Source organism: Lacerta agilis, chromosome 10 (assembly GCF_009819535.1).
Source record: "Lacerta agilis isolate rLacAgi1 chromosome 10, rLacAgi1.pri, whole genome shotgun sequence".
Lineage (NCBI taxonomy): Eukaryota > Metazoa > Chordata > Lepidosauria > Squamata > Lacertidae > Lacerta > Lacerta agilis.
The window spans coordinates 2391547-2411664 of NC_046321.1; the positions used below are offsets into that span (position 1 = coordinate 2391547).

At 47.8% G+C, this 20118-nt stretch overlaps 2 protein-coding genes across 2 annotated transcripts; both read left to right on the top strand.

Moving 5' to 3' along the window:
* The first annotated feature begins 4583 nt into the window (after positions 1-4583).
* Positions 4584-4937, top strand: LOC117054480 (guanylyl cyclase-activating protein 1-like). Its single transcript, XM_033163358.1, has one exon. It carries the CDS (start codon positions 4618-4620, stop codon positions 4918-4920), a length of 303 nt encoding a protein of 100 aa, XP_033019249.1. The 5' UTR covers positions 4584-4617; the 3' UTR covers positions 4921-4937.
* Positions 4938-7286: 2349 nt separating this feature from the next.
* Positions 7287-16229, top strand: LOC117054481 (guanylyl cyclase-activating protein 1-like). The gene is made up of 4 exons (XM_033163359.1): positions 7287-7911; positions 11693-11842; positions 13402-13492; positions 16085-16229. The coding sequence occupies exons 1-4, from the start codon at positions 7714-7716 to the stop codon at positions 16213-16215; spliced, it is 570 nt and encodes a 189-aa protein (XP_033019250.1). The 5' UTR covers positions 7287-7713; the 3' UTR covers positions 16216-16229.
* The last annotated feature ends 3889 nt before the right edge of the window (positions 16230-20118 follow it).

The following is a 20118-nucleotide window of genomic DNA, read 5'->3' on the forward strand; positions in this document are numbered from 1 at the left end:
GGATATCGGTTTGATGAGGCCCTAAGCTACTGAAGGTAATGAGGCCCTTTATATGTCCAGCTGTCCTTTGTCCACAACAAATCGTGGCTGTTTTTTGCACTGAATATGGTAATTTATGACCTAATAAGTATCTAAAACCATTTGCACATGTTACCATGCAAACAGTCCATGCAGAATGTAGGTACCCTATATATAGAAAGGAGCAAACCAGTGATATTTTAGGGAGCAGGCTAGCAGGCGGGGCCCATTCCTTACACATCATAGGAGCCTACACAACACAAAACACTGTTGCTTTAGGTAGGTTTTATTTCATTTTTTTTATCTTATATTTTGGAAATGTACATCCAGGGGTTTTTTTCTTTTATTTTTTTGAGAGCCTCAAGAGAGTGTGGCCCTAAGCTATAGCTTGTTTAGAACAACAACTACCAGACTTTTAGAAGACATTTGAAGGCAGCCCTGTTTAGGGAAGCTTTTAATGTTTTAATGTGACTGGGAGTGGCCGCCGGGACCACATAACACCGGCCCTGAGAGATCTACATTGGCTCCCAGGAGGTTTCTGAGCACAATTCAAAGTGTTGGTGCTGACCTTGAAAGCCCTAAACGGCCTCAGTCCTGTATACCTGAAGGAGCGTCTCCACCCCCATCATTCAGCCCGGACACTGAGATCCAGCGCCGAGGGCCTTCTGGCGGTTCGCTCACTGCGAGAAGCAAAGCTACAGGGAACCAGGCAGAGGGCCTTCTCGGTAGTGGCCCCCACCCTGTGGAACTCCCTCCCTTTAGATGTCAAAGAGATAGACAACTACCAGACATTTAGAGGACATCTGAAGGCATCTGTTTAGGGAAGCTTTTAATGTGTGATATTTTAATGTATTTGATTTTTGTTGGAAGCCACCCAGAGTGGCTGGGGAAATCCAGCCAGATGCGCAGGATACTAATAATAATAATAATAATAATAATTACTGTTTTTTAATATTTTGTGGGAAGCAGCCCAGAGTGGCTGGGGAAACCTAGCCAGGTGGGTGGGGTATAGAGGAGAAGGAGGAGGAGGAGGAGGAAGAAGAAAGAAAGAATTTATTATACATAAATCTTGCTGCAAGGCAAGAGGAGGGTACCAACGGTTTCCAGCTTATGGGAAGTCCAAGGGGCAGAGACTGAGAAGAGGAGGCTGCCTTTCAAGAGCCCCTGCAGGGGTGGGCTGCAAGGCAACAGACACCCAAATGGAGCTCCCAAACAGCAAGGCCTTTCCTGCTGACCAAGCTGCCCTTAAAAGACACAGGAGCAGAGGGATGGATGCAGAGCTCATGGCAACCCGGCCTGGAGAAAGGAACCGATCTGCTGCGAGGGACGTGCCAGGCTGGACAGTTCCGCGGGCAGTGGCGGAGAGTGGCTTCCCACCGCTGCCCCTCCGTTCCCGGTTCCAGCAGGCCGAGGTTCAACAGGTGCAGCCACGCTCAGGTCTACAGAACCACAGAAGTGTAGCGCCCCCGGGTTTTTTTAGCCACGCGCCGAGATAAAGCTCTACCGGCCGGCCTGAGGCTGCACCTGTTGTACTTCTGCCTTCTTCCCACAGCAGGTCGAAGTTCAAGGGCCGTTGAGCTGCACCGGTGGAACTTCTGCCTGCGCGCCTCCCTCCCCCCCCCCGCCCCCCAACGGAGGAGCAGCCTACGGCTCGACGAGCTCCCTCAGGGGCGGGCGGAGAGGGGCAGCCTCGCCTCGCCGGGCCCGGCGGCAGACTCACCGCTCTTCTCCTCAGCCCGCTTCCTCTCCGGGTTCCGGCCACATCAGCACCGGAAGTGCCCTGGTTTCTGCCCCCTCGGCGCTTCCGGGTTGCTCCCGTCAAGCTCCCGCCTTCCTTCTACCCTGCTCTTGTCCAATCGGATCCCCGGCAGCTCCTAGACGGACAGAGCGCCTCTCCAACCGCAGTGCAGGGCTTGGGCTGTTGCCGGGGTGACGCCGCTGCCGGCGCAGCCGCGTCGCGCCACTTGCGCGTCCGCCAATCAGAGGAGCGGGGTTCTCTCTCCTCCTCCCTCTCTTTCCCTCGAAGCGAGCCGCACGAAAACAAAACACAAGGAGCCAATCTGGAAGCAAGGTCTCCCCCCTCCCACCAGCGCAGGGAACCAATCAGCAGCCGCGCTGCGGAGGCGGGTCTGAAGTTGGAGGCCAATCAGGGTGGGCGGGCGGCGGAGGCTGTCTTTGCAGTTGCCGCTTCACTCCGGAAACTTTCCGCGAGGAAGCCACGCCCCCTCCGAGGGGCGGGGAAATTGTTTTGCATATGGTAATTTATGTTAATATGTCAGGGCCTGCAGTTGAACTATTATGCACTTAATATTAATGAGGTAGAATTAAAAAGAAATTGCGAGGGGGAGCCAATTTCTGAAGTGAAATTTATACTCAAATTCCATTAATTAGCCAATAATAATAATAATATCATATCAAAAAAATATTGCTGTTTATTTATTATTCTTTTGTTTTTATTTATTGCAAAAGCAACAGGTTACAGCCGAATCATTTCACAAAAACTGTAACCCCGCCCAAAGGTCTGGGCAGGGGTATTTATAACATTTCAGACAAAGGATTTCAATTTAGCCAATCATATTTCATTACCTCATTTCAGTTTAGTACGCATGTACATTACCTAATCTAATACGCATGCGCAATAAGCATTGCTAACTAAACCTTGATTCCCAGAGATTGTTACATTCTGTTAGTATGCAATGCATGGGAACCTGTGTTAGGCTTTTGTTCCATGTATCAACTTACGTTCCAGCTTATAAACTGCTTCTTTGCGATTGACGTATATTCAAGGATTTATAGGGGTTCACATTATCACATTCATTGTGGTCCCTTTGGGCCACTGCTACACCAGGGCAGTTACACAGCTAATTAATTACACAGCTTTTTTGGCAGGCTTATTGATGGGGAAGGTGTGGTTGTTGTTTTTTAAGCAAAGGTTTCTTTATTGGGGGTGGAGGGTGAAATTAACAAACAGGAATTGACATGTGTTTGGCTTTTCCCCCCAGCTGCCCCCCTCTCCACCTCTGTCATCAGTTGCCGAGGCTGAATATCCCTGTCTGCCCACAGCCGCCCAAGTCTCTTCCTTTTCAGGGCAATTTCCCCCAAGCAATCGGAGGCTGCACCTTCCTGAGAGCCCACCTCTCCTCCGCCCTCTTCATGCCTCTTCTGGTTCTGGGAGACCAAGCAAGAGGGGAGCTTGTGACAGCAGCAGGAGGAGGAGACAATTGTGACTCTTCACCAGACTGATTCCTGTCCGCCTCTTGGCCCCCTTCCTCTCCTGCTTCCGCTTCTGCCTCCGCTTCTGGACTTCTCTCTGCCACCGACTCTCCCTGCTCCCTATGCCCTGTTGCCTCTTCACATTCCAGCACTTCCTTCTCCTCCCAGTCTTCTCCCTCTGACCCCTCATCGTTGTCCCACCACCCTTTCCTGGGATCTGAGCCTCCTTCCCTTGGGGGCTCCCACCACCCCACCCACAAATAATAATATTAATATTATTTTAAAAAATCCTTCCAGTAGCACCTTAGACACCAACTAGGTTTGTTCTTGGTATGAGCTTTCGTGCGCATGCACACTTCTTCAGATATTAATATGTTTCAGATAACATTTTTTTAAAAATCATTTTTATTAATTTTCAAATAAAAACAGCCAATTAACACATCCATCAAATCATAGTAATCCAACTAAAAACAATAAACTAAAATTTTTGAAAATACAACCAAATTACAATCAAATTATTATTAAAAAAAATTCTGGGCTTCCCATACTCTGGACCTTGAAGTATATCTCCAATATCTTCGTCCTGCTTTGTTCTGTTGTTCTCAAATTTTCCACATTCTGATCTTAACACTTTAGAGTTCTCCGTCCCTGGCTATGCGATCGCATAGCCAGATGACATTTCCTGCAATATTTTTTAAGGACAGGGTGGGTGGGCAATCCACAGGCCTGCGGCAACTTTTGTTTTATCAAAACCCGTTTGTTTGTTTGTTTGTTTGTTTGTTTGTTTGTTTGTTATTAGGGGGTCTCTTCTAGCAAAAACTTCCAGAAATTGTCAGAATGCACACAGAATCTGGGGGCACAGATCTAAAAATGCTTTCCTCCCATGTGAAGACTCCATGTTGCTATAAGACATCAATGATTTTGGTGTCACGTTCATCATAATTGGAGGACCCTGGAGGTTAGTCGTTTCATCCAACATAGGTCCCCCAAAAATATGTCCCAAGAATTGCAATGGCGTGTAAAAAGAAAGAAAGAAGAGATCAGCCTCTGGTCAACTTTTGGTCCAAATATCTGATTAACCCCCTCACCTTTAGCTCCCGTAATAGCTGTGTTTTCTTGGATTATGCTTCCCCCTTCTTTTCTTTCCATTCCCTCTGCATATCGTTGAAGCTTTAAAGGCTTTTAAATAGGTCTGAGATCAGATTAGAAGGCTATAATTGGCTTGGGAAGATCTCCCCCAGTGCTGCTTAACGTGATTGGATGTCTGTTGTGAAAACAGAAGGGAGACGGAAGACGGTCCTGTAGAAACCACCAGCGGGAGAGGGCGGCTGCTGCTCCTGCTGTTCCTGCTGCTGAGGGTCTCCCCGTGGTCCACCTCCACGCAGAATGGGAAGCAATGGCAGCAGGACCCTGGATGACCTGCAGACGTTGGAGATTCACCACTGGTACAAGAAGTTCATGACGGAGTGTCCCTCTGGGCAGCTGACGGAGCATGAATTCAAGCATTTCTTTGGACTCCGAGGCCTGGACCCAGAGGCCAACCACTACATCGAGCAGATGTTCCACACCTTCGATATGAACAAGGTAGGCCAAGGCTACTGGGCTCAGCAGCAGCACCAGTTTTCCAAAGCCAATGAACAAGCTGTGGTGGCCACCAAAGCAACTCTGGAGGTAGCGGTGACATTTTAAGAGTAGCAGAAGCAGCTCAAGGGCACCCCCTAGAACTGTGAACACGGTTGTTCATTCCTTGCCCCTCCAAGAGCACATTTTGGGGGGGAAACCTTGTGGAAACCTGAAAACACAACTGTAGCAGGTGCCGATTGGCTAGCTCCCATAACATCACCAATACTTCCTTGCATTCGCTAGAGCAGTTTGGTCAATTATTTTTAAACGGTAAAATTGGTGAGCGTAGGATGGTGGATGAGGTGTAAATGCCCACAAATGTTTTTAATTGCTTTTTATTTATCTTATTCTCATTTTGTATGTTGTATGCCACCTTCCTATACAAAAGTGTGGTCTATAAATAAGTAATAACAGATAGATGTATGAGAATATGAGATAGCTCATATTCTGCATGGTAGGCAGGTTATAGGTAACTGACTTTCCATATATATATATATATATATATAACCGTGACACAAGTTGCAAATTCTATCTCACACAATGGGGGGGGGGAACCCAGCTGTGATTGCCCCAAAATTAGTACCAAGCTCATGAACATAACCAGCTTCTTAAATTTGCTATTTTATTTTTAAGTGCTTTAAAAGCAAATCCTGCAGAAAAGGAACTCGGGGTGTTGTCACCCCAAATCCCACCTCTCTCAAAGGCCTAGGTCTAGTCTGCTCATGTAACTGCCTGAGAAACTAAATAGAAAATAAATTTTCACACCGTCCCAATCTCCAAGCGGTGCTAGATTCCCTGGGTTCCATTCACTGACCCAAGGTTGGCTGCTAGGAACCCCCACCCTTTGGCCTTCACCTCAGCCATTTATTGGGGTGATTATTTCGAACGTTGAAAAGTAAACCTCCCAGGATATATTGCCATGATACAGAGTGGGCTTCTGAACCACACTAGCTGGAGCATCCTGCCCCCTTCTTTCCAAGTCTCCAGGGAATGGAAAAGTCTATAAGGGAGGTCTCCTTTCCCACCCTTTCTGGTCGCTGGTTTCCCACCAAGCCCCTCATTGTCAGGAAAGGTTGGCATTCTTGCTTCACTTCCTGCCTTTGCCTTTCCAGTTCCCGTAGGCCTCTCTGAAGCTAAATGTTTTGCTTCTGTTGGCCAACTCCAAGTTAGCAAAAGCCTTTTGGGCTTCCGCTAGTGACTCAAATAACATTAGAGCCCAGGCTAGCTGCCTTTACATCCATCTCTTTGATCGTCTCCTTGGAGCCTCACAACTGGGCTTCTAGGTCAGCCTTCTCCACTTGTAGTCTAACAAGTCTTGGATGCATTGTTGAGAGGCCTTTCTTTCAGCAAACCTCTGGCTCTGTTCCTCCATCTGCTGCTGGCTTGCTGCTCCATCATCAGCTTTATCTGTTCCAGGGGTGTTGCCATTCCTCCCTACATTTCGGCTCAGGCACGCTTCGATCACATGTCCTCCTCTGGGAAACATGAATTCCACTTCTGACGCCAGTGTTGCACACCACTCCAATCTCTTAGCAGTGTGACATTCCAAGGGTTCCAGGCGCTTTCCCGCAGGGTTTGTGTTTTCTTTTTGAATGAGGCACAGCAGAGACTGGTGTCTTTATGATGCATGGTTTATTTACAGATATATACAACCTGAGCCTACAATGGAGCATTAACACCCCAGAAGTGTATTGTTTCTCCCATAGCCACCGCCTTGGGATTCAAACAGGAATAAAACATAGAATCCTAGAATCGGAAGAGACCACAAGGGCCATCCAGTCCAACCCCCTGCCAAGCAGAAAACACCATCAAAGCATTCCTGACAGATGGCTGTCAAGCCTCTGCTTAAAGACCTCCAAAGAAGGAGACTCCACCACACTCCTTGGCAGCAAATCCCACTGCCAAACAGCTCTTACTGTCAGGAAGTTCTTCCTAATGTTTAGGTGGAATCTTCTTTCTTGTAGTTTGAATCCATTGCCCCGTGTCCGCTTCTCTGGAGCAGCGGAAAACAACCTCCCCCCCCCCACTCTATATGACATCCTTTGATATATTTGAACATGGCTATCATATCCCCCCTTAACCTTCTCTTCTCCAGGCTAAACATACCCAGCTCCCTAATGACTGCCACGTTCAGCTCTAAACTAAGGCTTTGTCCTTCCAACATCTTTCTCGGAGCCCTCTTTCCTTCATTCTCTTAATGGCCGATCACCTCAACACAGAAAGCTAACCTGCCTTATATTTTAACACTTGCTGGATCCAGGGGTTAGAAGGATCTCGGATGTGGCCTGCTTCCTCTACCACCACCACCACCACACCAACTTGCTCATAGCAAAGGTGTGGGACAACTGCTCTATGTACTAGTTGGCATCTCGTTCCAGGTCCAAGGAAATGCTTGAATTCATGCTCCATTAGTAAGACAAAATTGTGAACAACTTGTACAAAGGGTGGGTCTCCAATGTCTGAAAATTCAGATGTTGTGTAAAAAGAAGCAGTGCAAGAAAGGAAGAAGAGGTCAGCCTCTGGTCAACTTTTGGTCCAAATATCTGATTAACCCCCTCACCTTTTCTGATTTAGCTCCCTTAATAGCTACTTTTTCCTGGATTATTCTTCCCTCTTCTTTCCATTCCCTCTTTATATCGTTGAAGCTTTAAAGGATTCTAAATGGGTCTGAGATCAGATTAGAAGGCTATAATTGGCTTGGGAAGATCTCCCCCAGTGCTGCTTAACGTGATTTGGATGTCTGTTGTGAAAACAGAAGGGAGACAGGAGCCGGTCCTGTAGAAACCACCCGCGGGAGAGGGCGGCTGCTGCTCCTGCTCCTGCTGCTGAGGGTCTCCCCGTGGTCCACCTCCACGCAGAATGGGAAGCAATGGCAGCAGGACCCTGGATGACCTGCAGACGTTGGAGATTCACCACTGGTACAAGAAGTTCATGACGGAGTGTCCCTCTGGGCAGCTGACGGAGCATGAATTCAAGCATTTCTTTGGACTCCGAGGCCTGGACCCAGAGGCCAACCACTACATCGAGCAGATGTTCCACACCTTCGATATGAACAAGGTAGGCCAAGGCTACTGGGCTCAGCAGCAGCACCAGTTTTCCAAAGCCAATGAACAAGCTGTGGTGGCCACCAAAGCAACTCTGGAGGTAGCGGGGACATTTCAAGAGTAGCAGAAGCAGCTCAAGGGCACCCCCTAGAACTGTGAACACGGTTTTTCATTCCTCGCCCCTCCAAGAGCACATTTTGGGGGGAAAACCTTGCGGAAACCTGAAAACACAACTGTAGCAGGTGCCGATTGGCTAGCTCCCATAACATCACCCATACTTCCTTGCATTCGCTAGAGCAGTTTGGTCACTGATTTTTTAAAACATTGGTGAATTTGGTCGGCATCATATGAGGGATGAGGTGTGTTGATGCCATCAAATGTTTTTAATTGCTTTTTTATTTTTCCTGTTGTAATTTTGTGTGCTGTATGCCACCTTTTTATACTTTTAACAAAATCTGGCCTATAGATATTTCATTATGCAAGAAATAACAGATAGAGGTACAACTGCAAATAGATACAGATAACTCATCTGCTACGCGCTGATCCTCCGGTTGAATTTCTGTATGCATTATTTGTAACACAAGTTGCAAATTCCATCTATGGGTGAAAAAGAAAACCCAGCTGTGAATGATAAAAAATTAGTACCAAGCTCATGAACATAATTTAGCTGCTTCGGTTTCTTATTTCATTTTTAATGGCTTTAAAATCAAAATGCAGCAGAAAGGAACTTGGGGTGTTGTCACCCCAAATCCCTCCTCTGCAGGAGGATTAGGTCTGGGCTGCACAGGTGGGGCATGAGTATCTTAGGAGAAAGTAACAAGGAGGTGTGAATCTCATCCGTGCCTGGATGGGATATCCATTGGGAGCCTTGTGCAAACTTACTTGAGCTTCCTGAAAGGAAGAGGAGGATAAAAGGCAAGCTCTCTAACACACCCCTGTGGTCCACTGATTTGGTTAAAATATGGTTACCAGATGTCCCCATTTCCCGGGGACAGTCCCCGGATTTACAAATCTGTCCCTGGACAAAATCCGTCCCCATATTTTTTAAGTGTTGTAGATTTTTTAAGTGTTGTAGATGTTGCATGATTGGTTCAATGGCACAAGACACATCATATGGGGACTTCTGGCGAGGCAAAATGGTAGGCACCACAGCAGCGGGCAGCTCCTGAAGCCAGCCAGAACCAACTGCACTACCAAGCTGGCTCCGGGCTTCTGAGACTGCCGCTACCACTGCTGAGGGGGAACCGGGGACGCCCGGCACGTCAATTGGCACACATACCCCCGTGATCCAAATCAAGCCGGGAGCGAGAGCACCCGACCACCCGGCCAATTGCCCAGCAGCGCTCCGGGACCAGGAAAACCCCAGAGCCGATGCAGAGAGAAGGAGGAGAGGAGAAGGAGAGGGAAGAGAGAGGAAGAAGAAGAAGAGAAAAGAAGGGAACCCCAACCTTGCCCCGCCACTGCTGCCACTGCCACTGAAGAGGAGAAGGAGGAGAAGACTGGGAGGACAAGGACACGTGGCCGAGCCCAGGAGTGACCCGATCCTACTCCACGGTCGCTAGCTCTCCCAGAGAGCAGGCCAGGGCCCTGAGGAAGGCCGTGCAACAGAGGAGACCACAGAAGAGATTACTTCTTAATTATTATTATTTAAATAACTTTTCTTTAATAACTTTTGTTTTCTCTTTTCAAAAAAAAAAAAGTGTCCCTGGATTCTTTGAAAAAATCTGGTAACCTTAGGTTAAAATTCACAGTGCAAGAATGAAGACTCCAGATCTCTGGGTAGCACAATCCGTAATGCCTAACCTAGCCTTCTCCAACCTGGTGCCCCCCAGACCTTTTGGACTACAGCTCTTGCTGGCCCTGCTCACAGGTCACAGGTGCTTGTTTTGGCTTCTGGAAATCTCCCCTGCGTGCAAGCCACCCGCCCAACCTCAGTTGCATAAAGCTGTGGCAGGCCATCCCTTACAAAGGCAGGCTGAAGGAACTGGATGTGCTCACCCAAGAACAAAGAGGATTAAACCGGAGGGGTGGGGGAGACAAGAGATGAGAAGACAGCAGGAGGTTGGAGTGCCTTCCGCTAGACGTGGGCTGGGCATAGCAGGTTGCAACGATCTCCAGCGTCCCAGTGGAAAAAGAGGGCCTCTCTCTTCTTTTTCTTTTTAAATGATTTTTGTTTGATTTTACAAAAGCAATTAAGTGTGCATGCACACGAAAGCTCATACCAGGAACAAACTTAGTTGGCCTCTAAGGTGCTATTGGAAGGATATTTTTTATTTTTTATTTTGTTTATTCTTGAAAAACATTGCAAATAAAACAAGATTCTTTTGAATTGATAAGGAAAATCCCGGGGTGAGAGACTACTCAACAGCCCAGCTCGTCGGGGTTCAAGTCCCCCGTGGGTCCATGCGGTCAGTAAAAGAGGGAAGTTCCAGCCAAGTAATTTGGAGCAAAACAGCGGTCAGTAGACCACGATCTTTATCGTTGCGCAACAGGTCCCCACAGGAGTAAGAACCCTGAGCATGGGGTGACATCAGGGGAAGAGTCCTTTCCTTCAGGGCAAAAAAATGGCATTGGAATGGAGGAATTGGTCAAACTACTGATTTTATATGATTTTATAAAGCTAGGTATCTTCTCTAAACTGTCAAGTCGAAAACTTGTCAAGGCAAACTCGGCCCTCCAGATGTTTTGGGACTACAATTCCCATCATCCCTGACCACTGGTCCTGTTAGCTAGGGATGATGGGAGTTGTAGTCCAAAACATCTGGAGGGCCAAGTTTGCCTATGCCTGATCTATATCAATTGCATATTATAGTTCACTCAAATTTCAGTTCTCCATCGTTTCCAAAGTCTTTGTAACATTTAAAGCCTGCCAAAGAGTTCAAGTGTTTACAGTGTTCTTGTAAATATCTATATTTAGCCACGTCAGTCCTGTCATCTCTGCGTAATCTAGTGGCTACTAGATCAGGGGTCAGCAACCTTTTTCAGCCATGGGCCGGTCCACCGTCCCTCAGACCACGTGGTGGGCTGGACTATATTGGGGGGGGGGAGAATGAATGAATTCCTATGCCCCACAAATAACCCAGAGATTCATTTTTAAATAAAAGCACACATTCTACTCATGTAAAAACACGCTGATTCCCAGACCATCCGTGGGCCGGATTGAGAAGGCAATTGGGCCGCATCCGGGCCCCGGGCCTTAGTTTGCCTACCCCTGTACTAAATGAAGCTACTGGAAAGAGGGGGGTCTCTGAAGGAGACCTGAATCAGCTCCGTCCCGCACCCAGAGCACATGTGCGCACATAGTCCAGTGGTGCATCTTCAATTCTGTGTGGTCGTGGCTGGGAAGGCAATGCTGACCTCTCCAGTGTTGGAACTCAGGTGGTTAAAAAAGCAAGACTGCCTTTACTCCTTTTCTATGCCACCTTTTCTCCAAGGTGTTCAATGGGGTGTACATGATTCTTGGCCCTTTCCTGTATATTTATTTATACATACATACATACATACATACATACATACCCCCACCCATCTGGCTGGGTTTCCTCAGCCACTCTGGGCGGCTCCCAACAGAATTAAAAGCACAATAAAACAACAAACATTTAAAAAAAACTTCCCGAAACAAGAAATGTCTTCTAAAAGTCAGATAGCTGTTTATCTCCTTGACATCTGAACAACCTGGAACGTCAACCGGCCAGGTCAAAATCCGCACCCGCTTCTGCTGCTCTCCCCGCCTAGTTTTCTTATTTCTGCCCTCAATAATTCACCTCTGCTTTCTCCCTGCTCCCCCCCCCCCACAGGATGGCCACATTGACTTCATGGAGTACGTGGCCGCCCTCAGCCTGATCCTGCGAGGAAAGATGGAGCAGAAGTTGCGCTGGTACTTCAAGCTCTACGACGTTGATGGAAACGGCTGCATTGACCGCAGTGAGCTGCTCAATATCATCCAGGTAGCGGAGAACTCTTGTTTTCTTGCAAAGGGCGCCAGAGCTAAATTTCTGGAGAGGGAGCAGCCGGAGTTTAGAATGTGCTTGCAGGTGAGCTGCTTCCTCATCCTTGGGGCGGCAAAGGACATGCCGCTCTGCACAGTCTCAGAGGCACACTCTTCTCGTTGCCCCTTCACGTGCTCAAAGGCTAGGAACTCACACCGCAGAGAGGCAGTAGATCCCAACCACAGCAGTTGCTTTCTTTTGATCCCACAATGCTGGCTGAGCAGAAGCCGTGAGGGATGGCCTTTAAAAGCTCTCCTGAGTCTTATAATAATAATAATAATAATAATAATTTATTATTTATACCCCGCCCATCTGGCCGGGTCTCCCCAGCCACTCTGGGCGGCCTCCAACAAATACCAAAATACAATACAAGTCACAGTTTAAAAACTTCCCTAAACAGGGCTGCCTTTAGGTATTTTCTGAATGTCAGGTAGTTGTTTATACCCTTGACTTCTGATGGGAGGGCGTTCCACAGGGCGGGCGCCACTACCGAGAAGGCCCTCTGCCTGGTTCCCTGTAGTTTTGCTTCTCGCAGTGAGGGAACCGACAGAAGGCCCTCGGCGCTGGATCTCAGTGTCCGGGCTGAATGATGGGGGTGGAGACGCTCCTTCAGTCTTGTTTTCTTCCCCAACCTGTTAATATCTTACTGGTATATTTTACCTTGTAAGCAAAGGTTGAGCTTCTCCACATCCTCGCAGATTCCTTCAAGCAGGTGTGTTGGGTTTGTGTGCCTTGCTCTGGGTCAACCCTTCACCGTTCATCCAAGTTGGAGGCCGTCAGGGCCTCGTGAGGCAGCGAGATCCATAGTTTAACTATGCATGGCATGAATTTTCTATCAGTCCTGATTTTTCCAACATTCAGCTTCATTGAATGCCCGCGGGTTCTGGTGTAATGTGAGAAGGCGACAGCCATGGTTTTTATTTAGGTGATTTCTATCCTAACCTTTGCACAAGACACAGGGCGGTTTCCAACAAGGCCAAACAAAACTAAGGCAATATATAAAACCCACAAAATAGCATCGTTCTTAAAACACGCAGCGGACCAACTCAAGGTTTGCAGCTGCTGGGGCAGGGAGGGGGCATTCTCACCTCATTCTGGGTTTCTGTACATTGTTGTTGTTCAGTCGTTCAGTCGTGTCCGCCTCTTCGTGACCCCATGGACCAGAGCACGCCAGGCACGCCTATCCTTCACTGCCTCCCGCAGTTTGGCCAAACTCATGTTGGTGGCTTCGAGAACACTGTCCAACCATCTCATCCTCTGTCGTCCCCTTCTCCTTGTCCCCTCCATCTTTTCCAACATCAGGGTCTTTTCTAGGGAGTCTTCCCTTCTCATGAGGTGGCCAACTTCAGGATCTGTCCTTCTAGTGAGCGCACTCAGGGCTGATTTCTTTAAGAATGGATAGGTTTGATCCTCTTGCTGTTACAATTGCTGATATTAAACAGCAGTTGTAAACAATGCTTTTATGCAGCGGTTGTTTATTAACTGAACCAAATAAGCACCAAATTATTCCGTTGCAGGCAATCCGTGCCATCAATGGCTGCGACCATGAGACGAGCGCAGAGGAATTCACCAACCGTGTCTTCAACAGGATTGATGTCAATGGCGACGGTGAGAGACACACACACCCGTCTCTGAACCCCTTCCCCAGGCCCACCCTTCTTCCGCAGTCCGTTGCGAACTTTGCTGCCTAGAACTCTGCAGGTTCCAGACTCTGGGCCAAAAAGAGCAGAGCTTGAACCCATTACACAGACCCTCCCACAACCCTGAACAGGTCCCTTCACCAAACCCATCTGGGCCACGTGGAACTCGGAATAGAAGGCAATTCTCTCACCTATCCCACATCTAGCTGGCAGTGATGGGCGAACTACACATTATTCACAAATGCCCATAACTGGGCCCTGAGAATACCTGGGACTCTATGGAGAGGGAAACTCTTTTTGGAAGAGGGATTAGCACTGAGGACAAGAGGCAGGAAGAAAAGGAGGAAGAGCCTGTTTTCATAGAGTCATAGTTGGAAGAGGCACCCAACCCCCTGCAGTGCAGGAATCATAGCTTCTCTGCTCAATACTCCTTTTTTTAGAAAAAAAGAAAAGGTTTTGTTGCATGCACTTGTTAGAGCAGGGGTCAGCAAACTTTTTCAGCAGGGGGCCGATCCACTGTCCATCAGACCTTGTGGGGGAGCTAGACTATATTTTGGAAACAAAATATGAACAAATTCCTATGCCCCACAAATAACCCAGAGATGCATTTTAAATAAAAGGACACATTCTACTCATGTAAAAACACACTGATTCCCGGACTGTCCACAGGCTGGATTTAGAAGGTGATTGGGCCGCATCCAGCCCCCGGGCCTTAGTTTGAGGACCCCTGTGTTAGAGGATCAGTCAAAATCAGCTGGTGTCCTGCAACCCCCATAATGCCAGGCCATAGGTCATGCCAATCAGGGCTGGTGGAAGGTTTAATAAACCCATCCCCAATGCTCCTTACCCTATAAAAAAGCATTATTCAGAACAGAGGTTTGCACAACCCACCGTGGAAAGTAAACAACACAATAAAATGCAAAACTGTAACAATTAATTGTACATTTACTCCAAATCCAATAAAAAAACTATTTAGTTTAATTTTCAACAGAATTGATGGAGTTGTCCTAGTGATGCCAGCTGTTCAAAGTCTGTTTGTCATTTACAACTCCAGCACCCGCCAAGGTGATCCCACTGCCTCCCAGGGGACTGTACTATCCAGTTTGGGAACCACTAAGTTAGTCCAAAACACCGTGAGGGCACTGGGTTGGGGAATTCATCTTCTCTAGGTCTTTGTTTTGCTGTGATGTTCAGATCACAGTGAACTGGTGGTTTCTTGCTCTGCTGAGCTTTGAAAACGCTGAGCCGCATTTTAACCAGTAACCCACATTTCCTCGGTTGAGTTCTGGCTAAAGTTCAGTTGACAGGACAGATTGACAAGGCTGCGCCACCTGAACAGCTCCTGGCTGGGAGTTCAGGGGAGCTGACTCAAAGCGTAGCTTGCTAGGCCAAAGTGAAGACTTTGCAAGAAGGCTGCTCCACCAGCCTTGCAAATCCCGAGCTCGCAGGAGCATCCCTGAAAAGGTCGTGCTGCAAACCAAAGATAAACTTCCCTGCAGAGAAGAGTTGCAAGGAAGTTACTTTACTGAGTTTGCTGCAACCAGATCTGGAAAGGCTGTAGCTCAGCGAGTAGCTCTGAAAACATAACAAGAGCCTAATGGATCAGGCCAATGGCCCACCTAGTCCAGCATCCTGCTCTCAGAGTGGCCAAGATGCCTGAGTGGGGAACCAGCAAGCAGGAACTGAGCACATGAGCAGCACTCCCCTCCCGTGATTTCCAGCAACTGGTACAGTCATCCCTTGGTTCTCAAACTTAATCCGTTCCAGAAGTCTGTTCCAAAACCAAAGCGTTCCAAAACCAAGGTGCGCTTTCCCATAGAAAGCAATGCAAAACCGGATTAATCCGTTCCAGACTTCTAAAAACACCAATTTAACATTAATTTTACTATCTAACGAGACCATTGATCCATAAAATGAAATCAATAATCAATGTTCTGTACTATAAAATAAATAAGACAGTATTGTAGATGATAAAAACATTAAATTATTATTTTTCCCTTACCTGCACTGATGATAGTCATTATTTGGATGGAGGGCTTTTATTCATATCTGCAGTCACACAATCAATCGGTAGATGAACTGGGTTCCGCACAGTCACAAAAACCTCAAAAACAAAAATGCAAAATAAATAGCAAAAACAAAAGCATCAAACTTAATCCGTTCCGGAAGTCTGTTTGACTTCCAAAATGTTTGAAACCCAAGGCGCAGCTTCTGATTGGTGCAAGCGCCCCGGAAACAATAGCCGACAGCTGTATCAGACATTCGGCTTCCGGAAAACGTTCGGAAACTGGAACACTTACTTCCGGGTTTTCGGCGTTTGGGAACCAAGGTACCACTGTATTCAGAAGCATTCTAGAGGCAGAGCCTAGCCATCGATAGCCCTCTCCTCCACAAATTTGTCTCATCCTCTTTTAAATCCAGGTAGATTGGTGGCCACCCCTGCCTCTTGTGGGAACAAGTTCCATAGTTTTAACTCCCCCCCCCCCCAAAGAAAAGAAAATGGACTGGGGGGGAGCCCATTTCTCCTCCTCTCACTGTCTCCTGTTTCTCTGCCCCTCAGGTGAGCTCTCCCTGGAGGAGTTCGTCGAAGGCGCGAGGAAAGACGAGGAGTTCATGGAGGTGATGATGAAGAGCCTGGATCTGGAGCACATCGTGTCCATGATCAACAGCCGGCGGCGAAACAGCGTCTAGCGGCTGGGCAGGAATGCGGGGGGGGGGGGGAGTGAGCTTACTCAGGAGCTGGAAGCGGCAGAGATTACCTGGAGGAGGAGGAGGAATCCTGGGGGGCAGATGAGTTTGGTGGAATGGGAGCAAGGTACATTTGTGGAACAAGCAAAGGAGCATGACCTGAATGGATAAGTGGTCCACAGGCTGTTTTCTCCCCATGCATCCGATCTCACAATTGCCTAGACTTGGGAGGTTAAGCCAGATCCGCAGGCTGGGCGTGGGACCGCCTAGTTTTATGAATGAGAGCACACTGTTTGCACTAGGGTATCCCGTGCGTGGAGGAGTAGATTTTAGATATCTTCATGGAAGAAGTAGGAGACTCCGCTGTGAGGTTTCTAGATAGCCACGCTTTTCCTTTTCTCAAGACGCTTGCGGTTAGAAGGTTCGTTGCTGGGGCATTTCACGATGTGGCTCTTGACGCACGGTGAGCAAAGCCACCTCTGCCGGCACAAACACACCTGTCTGCGCATGTCCACCTCCCTTGGCCGCTGGCTGCAAAGGATCACCTTTGCGGTGCCTGCGGGCTCCGTTCCAGGAGGATGTGCCCCCCAGAAAGGAGATAAGACTGCCTCAGGATGGGTGACACCTGGCTTGAGAGCAGTACATGTGAAAAGGATCTAGGAGTCTTGGTAGACCACAAACTTGACATGAGTCAACAGTGTGATGCAGCAGCTAAAAAAGCCAATGCAATTCTGGGCTGCATCAATAGGAGTATAGCGTCTAGATCAAGGGAGGTAATAGTACCACTGTATTCCGCTCTGGTCAGACCTCACCTGGAATACTGTGTCCAGTTCTGGGCACCCCAGTTCAAAAGGATACTGACAAGCTGGAACGTGTCTAGAGGAGGGCAACCAAAATGGTCCAAGGCCTGGAAACGATGCCTTATGAGGAATGGCTTAGGGAGCTGGGTATGTTTAGCCTGGAGAAGAGAAGGTTAAGGGGTGATGTGATAGCCATGTTCAAATATATAAAAGGATGTCATATGGAGGAGGGTGAAAGGTTGTTTTCTGCTGCTCCAGAGAAGCAGACATGGGGCAATGGATTCAAACTACAAGAAAGATTCCACCTAAACATTAGGAAGAACTTCCTGACAGTGAGAGCTGTTCAGCAGTGGAATTTGCTACCAAGGAGTGTGGTGGAGTCTCCTTCTTTGGAGGTCTTTAAGCAGAGGCTTGACAGCCATCTGTCAGGAATGCTTTGATGGTGTTTCCTGCTTGGCAGGGGGTTGGATTGGATGGCCCTTGGGGTCTCTTCCAACTCTATGATTCTATGATTCTAAGTAGTGAATATGGGGGTGCCATTCAGGGCGCCAAGTTGAGCCGTGGGCCTAGTCCAGGAGTCCCCTTGCACAAGCCTGGGAGATGCCAAGGAGTCCAGAGTGAATTGGGCCCTCTTAGTGGGAGTGGCTGCCGATTTGGATTTGCGACCCAGCCTAGCCCTGCATCCCCAAGAGGGACAGGAGATTCGTCCCACAAAAGGTGAGGGACTGCCGCCCCGTCTGACTTCCTGGTCCCCTTTCTTTTGCTCCAGAAGTTTGGAGTGCTGGCTGGCTCCAGCGCGGGAACCCGAAGGTGCTCCCCAAAGTCTTTCTAAGGGGGGGCATTATAAATAGGAGGCCAGGCTCTTGAAATATTTGGCACTCTTTCTTTGTACAGTTTGCAATTAAAAGGAGAGAAATCCAAGGTCTGCTTGGTTTTTTTTTTTTTAAATTCACGGTGGCAAATGGCTCGTTTGAATGGTGTCTTCTTAACCGACTGGCCGTTGCCAAAACAACAAGGGACACAGGAGACACAGAGGCTGCCGGGGGACCTTAGGAAGCAGGAGAGGGAGAAGAGAGGAAAGACCGGTTATCTTTCTCCAGCTGAATCCTTTAAAGGAGATCTAAGATCCATGATGCGGGTGGCGCTGTGGGTTAAACCACAGAGCCTAGGGCTTGCCAATCAGAAGGTCGGCGGTTTGAATCCCCGTGTCAGGGTGAGCTCCCGTTGCTCGGTCCCTGCTCCTGCCAACCTAGCAGTTCGAAAGCACGTCAAAGTGCAAGTAGATAAATAGGTACTGCTCTGGCGGGAATAAAGTGAGATGAGCGCCGCAACCCCAGAGTCGTCCGCGACTGGACACTTTTTAGTGAGAAATGCTCTGTTGGCTTCCAGCCAGCAGAGGACACTGGGATTATCCCCCTATGGCAGTGTTTTTCAACCACTGTTCCGCGGCACACTAGTGTGCCGCGAGATGTTGCCTGGTGTGCCGTGGGAAAAAATGTGTTTATTTGATTCCTATTCAAGAGAATTACTTTATATATAGTCAATATAGGCACAGAGTTAATTTTTTTAACATTTTCTAATGGTGGTGTGCCTCGTGATTTTTTTCATAAAACAAGTGTGCCCTTGCCCAAAAAAGGTTGAAAAACACTGCCCTATGGGATAGCTCCACATGTACATACTTTGTAGCTAAGTCTGCCTTCAGGGATCCAACTGAGTAAACTTCTTTTAAATGCTTTAAACAAGATTGTGGCATGTTTATTCTTTTAAGAAGGATATAATGTGTGTGTATGTGTGTGTATGGGTTTTGAACTTTCTGTCAGATCGTTCCCAGAGGGTTAAAGTAGGGTCACGTATGTCCACAGCCCTTAGCCTTAACACTGGCTCACCACAGGGTTGTGTGTTGAGTCCCCTGCTCTATTCCCTCTATACTTATGACTGCACAGCCATCTATTCCAGCAACAAAATCATCATTTGCTGATGACACTACTGTGGTGGGGCTCATTTCAGGAGGGGGTGAGTCTGCCTATCGGGACGAGGTGGAGCAGCTCTGTGTTTGGTGTGGAGAAAATAATCTGGCTCTTAATACTGCCAGGACCAAGGAACTGGTGGTGGATTACAGGGGGGGAAAGGCGGATATTCAGCCCCTGTATATTGGCGGGAACTGGGTGAAGAGGGTGGCAGGATCTAAGCTTTTGGGAGTGACTATCAAGCAGGGTATGACTTGGAGCTCAAATACAACTGCTCTGGTAAAGAAGGCCCAGCAGAGGATTTATTTCCTCAGACTTTTAAAGAAGAACAATCTGAGTGAGAGACTGCTGGTGTCCTTCTACCGAGGCTCCACAAAGAGCATTATTACATATTGTATTTGTGCTTGGTATTCCAGTTGCACAGCCAGGGAGAGGAAGGTACTCCAGAAGGTCATAACCACAGCCCAAAAGATTATTGGTCACCCTCTCCCATCTTTGGAAGAACTCTACAGTTCCCGTTGCCTTAAAAAAGTAAACAATATTTTACAGGATCCATTTCATCTGGGATATAGTCTTTTTGTGCCACTGCCTTCGGGCAAGAGATATAGAACAATTAAATCAAGAACAAATAGATTAAAAAATAGAAATATCTGTGCGTCTTATGGGTGAATGGTGGTCCCTGGAGCTGAATTGCCCAGGGGCCAAAAGCAGATAGTGCTTTTTATTTTACAAAGAGAAAGGGGGGTGTTGAAAGGACCCCGCTCAGCAGCTGATCAGCAAGAGATCGGGAGAGAGATAAGAGTCCCGGCTCCCTTTCAGCCCCGCCCTCCATTGTTGAATGTGCTGCAGAGGGAGGTTGTTTGTTTCCCCAGCGACATGGGACTGGCTGATTAGATTATCAGTCTGGAAACTGTAGAAAAGGCTCCCTTTCCTTTAGAAGCTGCAGAAATGTGAGTTGAACCCCATAAAAAACGGGGCTTTTCCTCTTTGCTTTCCCCCCTTTGCAAAAGGAGCTTTGCTTTTCTCCCTTTGCAAAAAAGCTGCAAAACTTTTAGCTGATCCTCAAAAAAACCAGGGCTTTTCCCTTTGGAAAAAAGCTGCAAAACTTTTAGCTGATCCTCAAAAAAACAGGGCTTTTA

Bases quoted from the DNA above. Each gene is read 5' to 3' on its own strand.
- LOC117054480 (XM_033163358.1), top strand. From the start codon at position 4,618: ATGGGAAGCAATGGCAGCAGGACCCTGGATGACCTGCAGACGTTGGAG.
- LOC117054481 (XM_033163359.1), top strand. From the start codon at position 7,714: ATGGGAAGCAATGGCAGCAGGACCCTGGATGACCTGCAGACGTTGGAG. The intron at 7,912-11,692 runs GTAGGCCAAGGC...CCCCCCCCACAG, and splicing joins ACACCTTCGATATGAACAAG to GATGGCCACATTGACTTCAT. The intron at 11,843-13,401 runs GTAGCGGAGAAC...ATTCCGTTGCAG, and splicing joins AGCTGCTCAATATCATCCAG to GCAATCCGTGCCATCAATGG.